The sequence below is a fragment of the Ictalurus punctatus genome, chromosome 5 (assembly GCF_001660625.3).
Source record: "Ictalurus punctatus breed USDA103 chromosome 5, Coco_2.0, whole genome shotgun sequence".
NCBI classification, from domain to species: Eukaryota; Metazoa; Chordata; class Actinopteri; order Siluriformes; family Ictaluridae; genus Ictalurus; species Ictalurus punctatus.
Window position 1 is genome coordinate 34576228 of NC_030420.2, and position 11024 is coordinate 34587251.

General features: G+C 44.3%; 1 protein-coding gene across 1 annotated transcript; it reads right to left on the reverse strand.

Moving 5' to 3' along the window:
- Window positions 1-5863: 5863 nt before the first annotated feature.
- LOC108265207 (craniofacial development protein 2-like) lies at window positions 5864-6892 on the reverse strand (the record flags this gene model as incomplete). The annotated part of the gene is made up of 1 exon (XM_017467334.3): window positions 5864-6892. A coding segment is annotated over one exon (1014 nt), but the record flags the coding sequence as incomplete, so codon positions are not given.
- Between the last annotated feature and the right edge of the window lie 4132 nt (window positions 6893-11024).

Genomic DNA, 11024 nt, shown 5'->3' on the forward strand with positions numbered 1-11024 from the left:
CCTGCTTTTCCGTTGTTGACCGTAATGACATCTGGACACGTGTGTTTTGTTTATCTTTCTGTCATGTCTCCTCCCTGTTCTGTCATTGGCTGGGATTTCACGTGGGTCTGTATTGCTCTCAGCTGCTAGCAGTTTAGACGGTGATCATGTCCGCATATATACCGCGCGCCTCCCAGCACACAATGCGGGGGATTATCATAGAGATAGATTAGTTCGTATCGTAGTCATAGTCACGGTCCATGTTTAGAGTTAGTTTAGTTCGTATTGTAGTCATAGTCCCGGTCCATGTTTAGAGTTAGTTCGCGCTGGATTATCCGCTTCCAGTCCCTCGTCATAGTTCGTTTCTCGTTTTGTTTATCGACCCTGTTTTCCGTGACCACGACCTAGATTCCTGCCTTGCCCCGTGTATGCCTGTTTGCCAATCGCCTGACCTCTTGCATGTTTGTGGATTACGTTTTGGATCACGTTTTGGATTTGTCTGCCTGTCTCTCTTTCAAATAAACAACTGTTCATACTGCACTTGCATCCATCCTATCTCTGCTCTGTCACGATTCGTGACAGACTCCTCCACCGAAACATGGATGCAGCAGGAGAACGGAGGAGATGCAGAACCCGGAAGCCAACCGTCCCTGCTATGGACTCAGTCCACTTCCCACGATGGACATTTATGGAGCTTCCTGATCCATTTGACGGATTTTTCGGTGCCCCTGAATATTTTCTGGTAAACTGTCAATTCTATTTCGCCAGCCTGTTAGACCCTAAGCCAGAGGAGAAGCAATGGCTCCGATTCATGTGGTCCCGGTTCTTTGGACCGGCCCGACAGTGGGTGCAGCTCCAACTGGATAAGCACTGTGGGAACCTGGACAGTGTAGAACAGTTTGTGGTGGAATTCTGGTGCGGTTCGGGAGTCCGGAAGGGAAGGGCCGAGCTAGAACAACTTCTCAGGGGGGTGAGTCTGGCAGGCAAACCTGCCCTGCCGTTTACCCACTACTACAGGCAAACTCATGCAGAGGCACAGCCAGAGGTTAACCTGGCGACCTCTGAGCTTGAACCTGAGACCCACAAGGTGGGCTCACCTGCCGAGCTCCAGCTAGAGGTCAAAAGGGAGGCTCTAGCACCAGAGTCTCAAGTCCCTAAGGTCCAAGTCAAGTCTCAAGTCCCTAAGGTCCAAGTCCAAGTCAAGCCTCCAGTCTCTGAGGTCCAAGTCAAGCCTCCAGTCAGTGAGGTCCAAGTCCAAGTCAAGTCTCCAGTCTCTGAAGTCCAAGTCAAGTCTCAAGTCCCTGAAATCCAAGTCCAAGTCAAGCCTCCAGTCTCTGAAGTCCAAGTCTAGCCTCCAGGCTTTGAAGTCCAAGTCTAGCCTCCAGGCTTTGAAGTCCAAGTCTAGCCTCCAGGCTCTGAAGTCCAAGTCAAGCCTCCAGGCTCTGAAGTCCAAGTCAAGCCTCCAGGCTCTGAAGTCCAAGTCAAGCCTCCAGGCTCTGAAGTCCAAGTCAAGCCTCCAGGCTCTGAAGTCCAAGTCAAGCCTCCAGTCTCTGAAGTCCAAGTCAAGTCTCAAGTTCCTGAGGTCACGTCCACGCCTGCTGATACAGTTGACCAAGCTCCGCTAATATTTAAGCCTAACGACCAAATTCTGTCCACGCCCAAGTCTACCGACCCGGTCGCCCAAGTTCTTTCCATGCCCAAGTCTACTGACATGACCACCCAAGCTCTGCCAAAGCCAGAATTTGCTGAAACAAACAACCAAGCTCTGCTCATGTTCCCATCTGATGACCTGACCCACCTAGTTATGCTCACGCCAGAGTCAGAAGAACCGTTCGACCAAGTTCTGCTCATGCCCCAGTCTGCCGACATGCACAGCCAAGTTCTGCTCACGCCCCAGTCTGCCGACACGCACAGCCAAGTTCTGCTCACACCCAAGCTTCACCTGGTGACCTCAGAGCCTCAGCCTCCCTGGTCAGCTGAGGTCGTCGCTCAGTCTTCCTGTTCAGCTGAGGTCATCGCTCAGTCTTCCTGTTCAGCTGAGGTCGTCGCTCAGTCTTCCTGTTCAGCTGAGGTCGTCGATCAGTCTTCCTGTTCAGCTGTGGACGTCGCTCAGCCTTCCTGCGCCATGGCAAACGTCGTTCCCCCCTTCTGCTTCGAGGAGACCCACGCTCCTCTCCCTGGCCGCACGGAGACCCACGCTCCTCTCCCTGGCCTTACAGGGGACTTCGCTCTGCCTTCCAGTTCAGCTGGGGACGTCGCTCCGCTTTCATGCTCCGCCGAGGATGTCGCTCAGCCTGCCTGTCCGGCTGTGGTCGTCACCCCACTTTCATGCTCCGCCGAGGACGTTGCTCTGCCTTCATGCTCCGCCGAGGTCGTCACTCAGCCTGCCTGCCCAGCTGAGGTCGTTGCTCAGCCTGCCTGCCCAGCTGAGGTCGTCGCTCAGCCTGCCTGCCCAGCTGAGGTCGTCGCTCAGCCTGCCTGTTCAGCTGAGGTCGTCGCTCAGTCTCCCTGTTCAACTGAGGTCGTCTCTCTGCCATCCTGCTTCACTGAGGACATCACTCTGCCTCCATGTTCCGCTAAAGATGTCGCTCCTTTTCTTTACTTCTCTCAGTATGTCGCTCCCCCTTCCTGCTCTGCTGAGTACAGTGCTCTGTTTCCCTGCTCCGCCGAGGACGTCGCTCAGCCTCCCTGTTCAGCCAGGGTCGTCGCTCCGCTTCCCTGCACCGCCAAGAACACCGTGCAGTTTCCTGGCTCTGCTTGGGACATTCAGCCCAGGGAGCCGGGGCCGCCAATGAAATGGGATGACTCATGGCTCTCCGGGAGGAGTGCCTTTGGGGGCGGGGGGGGTTCTGTCATGATACCCCCTTGAAGCAGCGTGCTCTAACCGCGAGTGCGCGAGCACCTGCTTTTCCGTTGTTGACAGTAGTGACATCTGGGCACGTGTGTTTTGTTTGTTTCTGTCATGTCTCTTCCCTGTTCAGTCATTGGCTGGGATTTCACGTGGGTCTGTATTGCTCTCAGCTGCTAGCGGTTTAGACGCTGATCATTTCCGCATATATACCGAGCGCTTCCCAGCACACAACGCGGGGGAATACCATAGAGTTAGATTAGTTCGTGTCGTAGTCATAGTCCCGGTCCATGTTTAGAGTTAGTTTAGTTCGTATAGTAGTCATAGTCACGGTCCATGTTTAGAGTTAGTTCGCGCTGGATTATCCGCTTCCAGTCCCTAGTCATAGTTCGTTTCTCGTTTTGTTTATCGACCCTGTTTTCCATGACCACGACCTAGATTCCTGCCTTGCCCCGTGTATGCCTGTTTGCCAATCGCCTGACCTCTTGCATGTTTGTGGATTACGTTTTGGATGACGTTTTGGATTTGTCTGCCTGTCTCTCTTTCAAATAAACAACTGTTCATACTGCACTTGCATCCATCCTATCTCTGCTCCGTCACGATTCATGACAGATATATACTGATAAGTCACAACTGGAATATTGCACAGGTCACAGTAGAGGGTGAGCGACAAAGAGTAATTAATAGATAAATATACATAGTGCAGAATATTATGAACGTGTTGACTGATGATGTAAAAACAACTAGCAGTGCTACATTATGTTGTTTTTACATTAAAGGATCTGACTGCTGTAGGGATGAAGGACCTGCCGTAGCGCTCCTTCTTACACTGAGTTTGCAGCAGTCTGCTGCTGAAGGAGCTGCTCAAGGACCCCAATGTCTCATACAGGTGGTGAGAGGGATTGCCCATGATTGACACCAGCTTTGGTAATATCCTCCTCTCCCCCACCATCTCTGTGCTGTCCAGAGGGCAGACCAGGACAGATCTAGCCCTCAACCAATTTGTTAAGATGTTTCTTGTCCCCTCTGTGCTCCCGACTCCCCAGGAGACTACTGCGTAGAAGATAGCAGACGCTACCACAGTGTCATAGAAAGATTTTAGCAAGGTCCTGCACACACCAAAAGACCTCAGTCTCCTCAGCAGGTGGAGACAACTTTGACCTTTTTTATACAGGGAGAGGTGTGAATTGGGTAACGCTGATGTCTCTGAAGCCCAGAGTGGGGAGGAGGGGGTGCACAATAGCCTGAGAGGGAAAGGTTAAGTCACCCACAGGTCTGAGGTCTGGTTGGAGCAGGGAGGAGATGGGGCCGAATCAAATCTACTGAAAAACAGATTTAATTCTTTTGCCCTGTCTCAGTCACCGGATACAGGGCCCCTCTCTCTCTCCTTGCTGTGACAGGAGATTGTTTTCAGTCCCCTCCAGACCTCCCTCGTGTTGTACTGTTGAAGGTGCGCCAGCAGCTCCCCTCTGAGCTGGTTTTGAACACTCCTCAACTCTTTTTTGTCCCCCAATCTAAACTGTCTCTTTTTTCACTCAGCAGGGCTTTGTGCTCAGGAGTCATCCAGGGGTTTATTGTTGGAAAAACACAGAAACTTCCTCTTAGGCCCGGTGTTCTCCACACAGAAATTAATATAGTCTGTTACACAGTGAATGAGATGGTCAGTATCCTCCCCCTGTGACCTACAAAGTATTTCCCAGTCCGTGGTCTCTAAACAGTCTCTTAGTGCATCACTAATCTCCTCAGACCATTTTCTCACAGGCATGATTCAGGCATGATCTCTGTCTCTCAATTCTGAAGTTCTCGAAATCTAATTGTTTTGCCCTCTCTCTCTCTCAGTTCTTCTCTTATTATCTGGTAGAATAGACGTCTTTAGTTCTTATATCACATGAACCTACCTAATAGATGTTTTGATTTTATCTGTGACCTGATCCAATTGGCATTCATCATTCTTTATCAAAATTGCTGTGTGTATACACAATGTTTTCTGTATCATTAAACTAAGAAGCTTTCACTGAACAATGGTGTCGGTGTGACTTCTTCCCAAGCTCGGACGAGAGGAAATCAGCCAGAGCAGTGTCCACATTCTGGTTCTGTGACTGTTATCGGACAAGGAACTTAAGACATACCTTGTTGTTAGTGGTTGTTTCTTCACCAAAGGTATGTAAACAGGCAGCAGATGGACCAGGTTGTGATCTGAGTGGCCGAGCAGGGGAAAGGGTGAAGAACTGTATGCATCCTTTGTATTTGCACACGGTTTGTGTTTGCATACGGTTTGTGTTTGCGTATGGTTTGCGTACAGATACTAAACACAGTAAAAGTTTGTTATATTAGTGAAGGAGTATTAGCAACATCACCTGTTGTGATGAAATTGTGTCACTTGTCTGATAATAAAACTTTACACTCATATCTTTTTGTTTTTGGAGTGTTAACAGATGCATGTGAGTTAATTATTCATCTTTATTCTTTCTACAACAGTGGTCAGTGAAAGGGATTAATGCCTTCAGGGTAAAGTCCAGCTTTACACAAAAATGGCCTGTCTTTCCTGTCTAAGCTAATCAGCTCTCTTGAGTGGAAAGACACAGAACAGATAAAGGCTGGAAATGAATCGTTATTAATCATTGATGTGGTGAAGATTTTAAAAAAAAAAAAAAGGATAAATGTGTTTATGTACATTTATGGAAGGAGTCTCCAGTGTCAGCACTTTGTAACAGTCAGAGGTAACGCTATGACTGTTTTCTGACATCTTCAGGACAGAGGAGTTTACGTTTTGCGAGAGAGAATAATAATAAAGAGAGGGCTGCTGAGGGAACGAGAGTTTATAGCTGCTGTAACGTAAGTGACAACAGGAACTAACTTACTTCACTGACGTTCCACAACATTAACTCCACCCTAATTGAACATAACAAAAATAATCCTAGATTCTTATTTAATACTGTAACAAAATTAACTATGAATAAAACCACAACAGAAACAGGCACACAATCACAATCATTATACAGCAGCGACGATTTCATGAATGTTTTCACTGGCAAAATTTAAAATAGTTAGTTAGTTCCGTCCGCGCAGCGAGGCGCATCGGGCAACAAGCATTCGCCAGCGGGCTCGGTCGGAAGCGTCGATTTCCACATCTTCCCACTTGACATCGAGCGCTCGTAGGTCCTGAATCCACCGTTCTCGCTGCGTTCCACGCCGTCGACCAATCGTTCTCTCTGCCGTCTCTATGGCAGCATCCTTGATCTGTGCCCATTGTTCTTCGATGCTGGCCGAGTTGTCAAGAATCTGGAATCGATTAGCGAGTTCAATGTGGAAGTGCTCGGCGTTCACGCGGTCCTTCAATTTCTCGGAGGCAAATGACCGAACGGTGTTGCGTCCGGCCACTCTTTTCAATTTTAGTCGGATTGAAGTCACAAGCAAGTGGTGATCAGATCCGACGTCGGCGCCGCGAAAAACCCGTACGTCACGTAAAGCCAAGCGCCACCGTCGATGGATGCATACATAGTCGATTTCATTGTGAGTGGTCCCATCTGGTGACCGCCACGTCTTTTTGTGAATCCGTTTGTGAATGAAATATGTATTCCCGATGCAAAGGTTGTTAAGATTGCATAGGGATAGGAGACGCTCTCCATTATCGCTCGTTACTGCTGCCGATCCATGAGGTCCGATCACGTTTTCCCAGCCCTGCCGGTCGCTACTGAGTTGCGCATTCATGTCGCCAAGGAGGATCTTTATGTCATGGTTGGGGATAACCACGATTGTGTCTTGCAGCTGGTCGTAGAAGGCGTCCTTCTCTTCATCATCTGCCTCATTTGTCGGTGCGTAGACTTGAATAACAGTAATTTTAGCATGGCGAGACTGAAATCGGGCGGTAATTATGCGATCACTGATCGGTTTCCATCCAACGAGTGCCTGTGCCGCGGTTTTGCTCAGGACCATCCCGACGCCGTGCACGTGATGTTCTTTGGCTCCCGAATACAGGACGATCTTCCCGTCGCTTATCATTTTTCCAAAAATCTCCGCCGACGCCGGTCCCAAGCCCGGGTGAAAAAGGAGGAGGGTTGGGCATCAGGCTAGCACCCTGATCCCGTAAAATCTATCTTGCTACGGAAACAACAAGGGAAAAATGATAAGCGATGGAAAATTTAAAATATTAGACAAAAATTCAGACTATTAAGTTGAAAGCAGACAGTTTTATAATTAACCCTGTAGATAATAATATAATAATATCAGATCAACAATTAGAAAGTTTTACTCCCCTTAGAGAGATCGAATTAATAGTAAACGACCTAAGATAAGATAAGATAACATTTATTGATCCCACTCTAAAGAAATTCCCTCGTTACAGCAGCTCAGTTATGCAGAAAAAAAAAACAAATAGGAAAGAATACACATTAAATAGGAATAGAATTGAAATAAACTATCTAGAAAATATATATACAATAGGAATAGAAAAATAAGAATTAGAGTAGTGCTCCCTGGGATAGGCTCCAGGTTCCCCCGTGACCCTGAAAAGGAGTAAGCAGTAGAAGATGGATGGATGGATGGATGAATTAGAGTAGTAAAAAATAGGGTTAGGGTTAGGGTTGTACAGGTCCTTTATACACACGTCCTTTAAGGGTACTTTAAGGGTGAAAAAAACTTTTTAAAAGATGGTGTTTTAAAAGAATTGTGCGTTTTGTTTAAACTATGAACAAGTTTTTGAAAAATGGTTCGCCAACGAGGATACTTACACGGAACTGTCGCTAAATACATAAGCTTTTGTTTATGCTTTGACATCCCATGTCATGAGAGAGAGATGAAAGAGAGAGAGAGAGAGAGGAGAGAGAGAGAGAGAGAGAGAGAGAGGAGAGAGAGAGAGAGAGTGAGAAAGAGAGAGAGAGAGACAGGTGTTCTTTTGGGGGTTTTGCTGACAAGAATGCTTACAAATGTGTTTATGTTAATGAATTAAGAAGAGAGTCGTGCCTCTCAGTGATTAAATAATGGTTAAGACGTTGTGTTTAAAACACAGAAGAAACTCTGCAACTATCTGTTACAATGGCTGCTCTGAGAAATCCTAATACCCCTAGAAGAACGCTGTGTATTTCACCAACAAGAGGACCTGCTGAAATGAGAGAGGAGCTGACTTCTGCTCCAAGAAAAAAACCCAAGATGTTAGTTTGACAATTTCTTCATGAAGATATTGTAAAGACGTTGTTGTTTAACCCTGAGCAGAGCGTCAACAACTCCGAAGGTCGTCTCTTAAGTCCGAGGGTTCTTCAGCAGGTAGAAAAACATTTTAAGATGATGTTTTAGAATAAACGGGTGTTTCGTCCATAATGGTAAAAAAGAAAATGGCTGTGAGGTAAATTGGTGGAGACATACTGAGTACATTTCTGTTCCACAGTCTATAAGGATCCCCGCCCTTAATGTAGTGTGAAAAATGCACACACCCTCCGTGACTACATTACTTAAGGTTTAAACATTTTTATTTAGCTCCATTGTAGTTAGTTTGCACTTTGAGCAGAATTAGCAGCCTTTGGACTGTGGATAGTTCTATGAGAGAGATCAAAGTAATAGACGCAGAGTGTTTCTTTTTTGTCTATATTGCTCATTACATTCAGTGCTTTTATGTCTATAAAACCTGCAGAGATGTTAGGTATGATATTTGTATTGTAAATTACACTGGATTTTAGTTGCTATTGTTATACAACTTACAGTTAGTCATTTCTCCTGGTTTAAAAGGCTGTATTCTACTGGAGAAAATGTAATTGGAGCAACGTAATTTTAAAATGATTGTCAACTTAAAAACTTGTGTTCATAATTATGATAATTAAGTACTTAACACTTCAATTACTTTTAAATAATGTGTAAAAACTAGGTGGAAAACTTAATTTTTATGAGTAATCCACTTAAAAACGTGTGTTTATTATTAATTAAGTGTTAATTGAAAATACATTTGCTTGTAGAGGAAAAGGTAATTTCTCTAACTCAGTGTAGTTCGTTGGTTGAAATTAATTTCATTAAAAGTTCTCATGGGTTTTTTTGTTGTTGTTGTTGTTGTTGAACCTAAACATTTGTTGTGTACGTCTGGAATGCACATGAATGTACTGATCTATGTGAAAGACCGTGTGTGTGTGTGTGTGTGTCATATTTTTGGTTGGGTGTGTGTGTGTCTGTGTGTGTCTGTGTGTGTGTGATTTTTTTGGTTGGATGTGTGTTTGTGTGTGTGTGTGTGTGTGTGTGTGTGTTGGAATGCAACAGATTACAACAAACCTAACACATGTAACATCTTTAACGACAACTGTTAAGATAATGACGGTCAGATAACGCTCAGTTGGTAATGACCGTTAACGACCCCTGTCAAGACCAGTCAAAATATATATGATTGATGATGACCTTTGACCTAGACCTGTCAAAAATAAGGTTACAATGCATACAAACCACTCCCTTATCTATTGGATCATTTGGCTGTGGTATTATAGGCATCTAAAATGCCTTTGTACACTTCTGAGTTCATGATACCAACAATAAACACAAGTTCACCAACGCCACTGTAGGAAAAACAACCCCAGGCAGTTCAGTGCTTTATCGTACCCTCAGTGTAGTTTTGCTGCTATTCTTCTCCTGACTTTCTCTACACAAACACTCGACTATCAGATCCATGCAAGTGCAGTTTGGATTCATCTGAAATAAGACCGTTCTCCACAAGCTATGCACGTTCTGTTGGAAATTTCACTCATGGTTTCTTATTCTTGAGAATGATGAATGTTTCGGTCACATTACTCTCCCTCTGTGCCCATGTTCATTCTGACCTCTAGACGTAGAAAGGGGAACGTAACAGGAGCGAACCTTCCAGTGCACTGGAAGTTTTTTTGATTGAGACAGCCCTTAAAATGGCCGACTCCCTGATCAGTGCCCTGACTACTATACTAGGGAGTTGATTGAGTCGCACCCTTGCTTCGGTCATGAATGAATCAGTTGTTTTGAACAAATCATTTGAATGAATGATTCATTGACTCACTTATTAAGACAGTGATTTGCCTCCACCTACTGGTGGTCTTACTTTTATATATAAAACTTTCATTTTGGTTTCCCCCCCAGCATTTCATACTTCTATAGGCTAAGTTTTATATTTAAAACATTAATCTCATAACATTATTTATGCAGTTGTAATTGCAGTGTAGATGCATTCATGCCACATCTGAGCTGCATTAAACACTTCAGATGCAGCTCCTGTGGCACCTCTGCAGTGCAAATATACTGATTTCATTAGATTAGTAACAACCCTATGTTGTCTTAATATTCTAAATACATTTATTGATTAAATTTAAGAATTTGACATAAAAGATTACAGTTTTAATAAGATTTTTTTTTTTTAAGGCCCTTATAAAGGTAAAAAGAATTCTAGAAATCTGTTGAGTATTAAACATCTGCATGAGTGTATGGGTATTAAAGTAAATAAATAAATACATAAATAAATAATTAGGTATGTAATTAAAAGATGTTCTACAGTATGTATCTATATTTTGCATGACTATTTAGCAGATGCCTTAGTTCAAAATTAGCACAAAAAAAAGTTTAACTTTTGATTTAGCCTCACAAAAGCACATCAACTTTTATTTAAATGGCTATAACTCCTGAACGGAATGAGATATTTCACCAAACTTGGGGCACATTCTGTATGATTGGGCTCAATCTGAGGACAGATCTAAAATTACTCACTGTGACCAGTTGGTGGCACTCGAACAGAACAAAACATGAAATTGGCACTAAATGTGGAATCAATGGCCCAAACGACTTGATAAATAAATCTTGTAAGAATTGTCCTTGTCCAAGGTCCAATCATCGTACACGAGGACAATTGTGATTCTTGAAAAGCATGGCTGCCATTGGTCAATCAATGTTCAGCAGCTATTAGACAAGCTTTTTTTTATTAGACAAGGCCAAGATTACTTAAAATGATTTTCTTTTTTCTTTGATTTTGCTGCTTATAGGATTGCACAATATTAAGTAATATCTTTTAACATCTTTAAGGGCCCTAAACGGGTTGAACCCCGATAATATTTATTTATTTATTCGTTGTATTTTCTGCAGTAATAAATAACGAAAAATCATGTGAACAAGTAGGCTTATTGATATTTCTCTCTCTCTCTCTCTCTCTCTCGCTCTCTCCAATAACCGCATTTCAGTGCCTCGAGCCTCCATTGCTAGCTCTAAA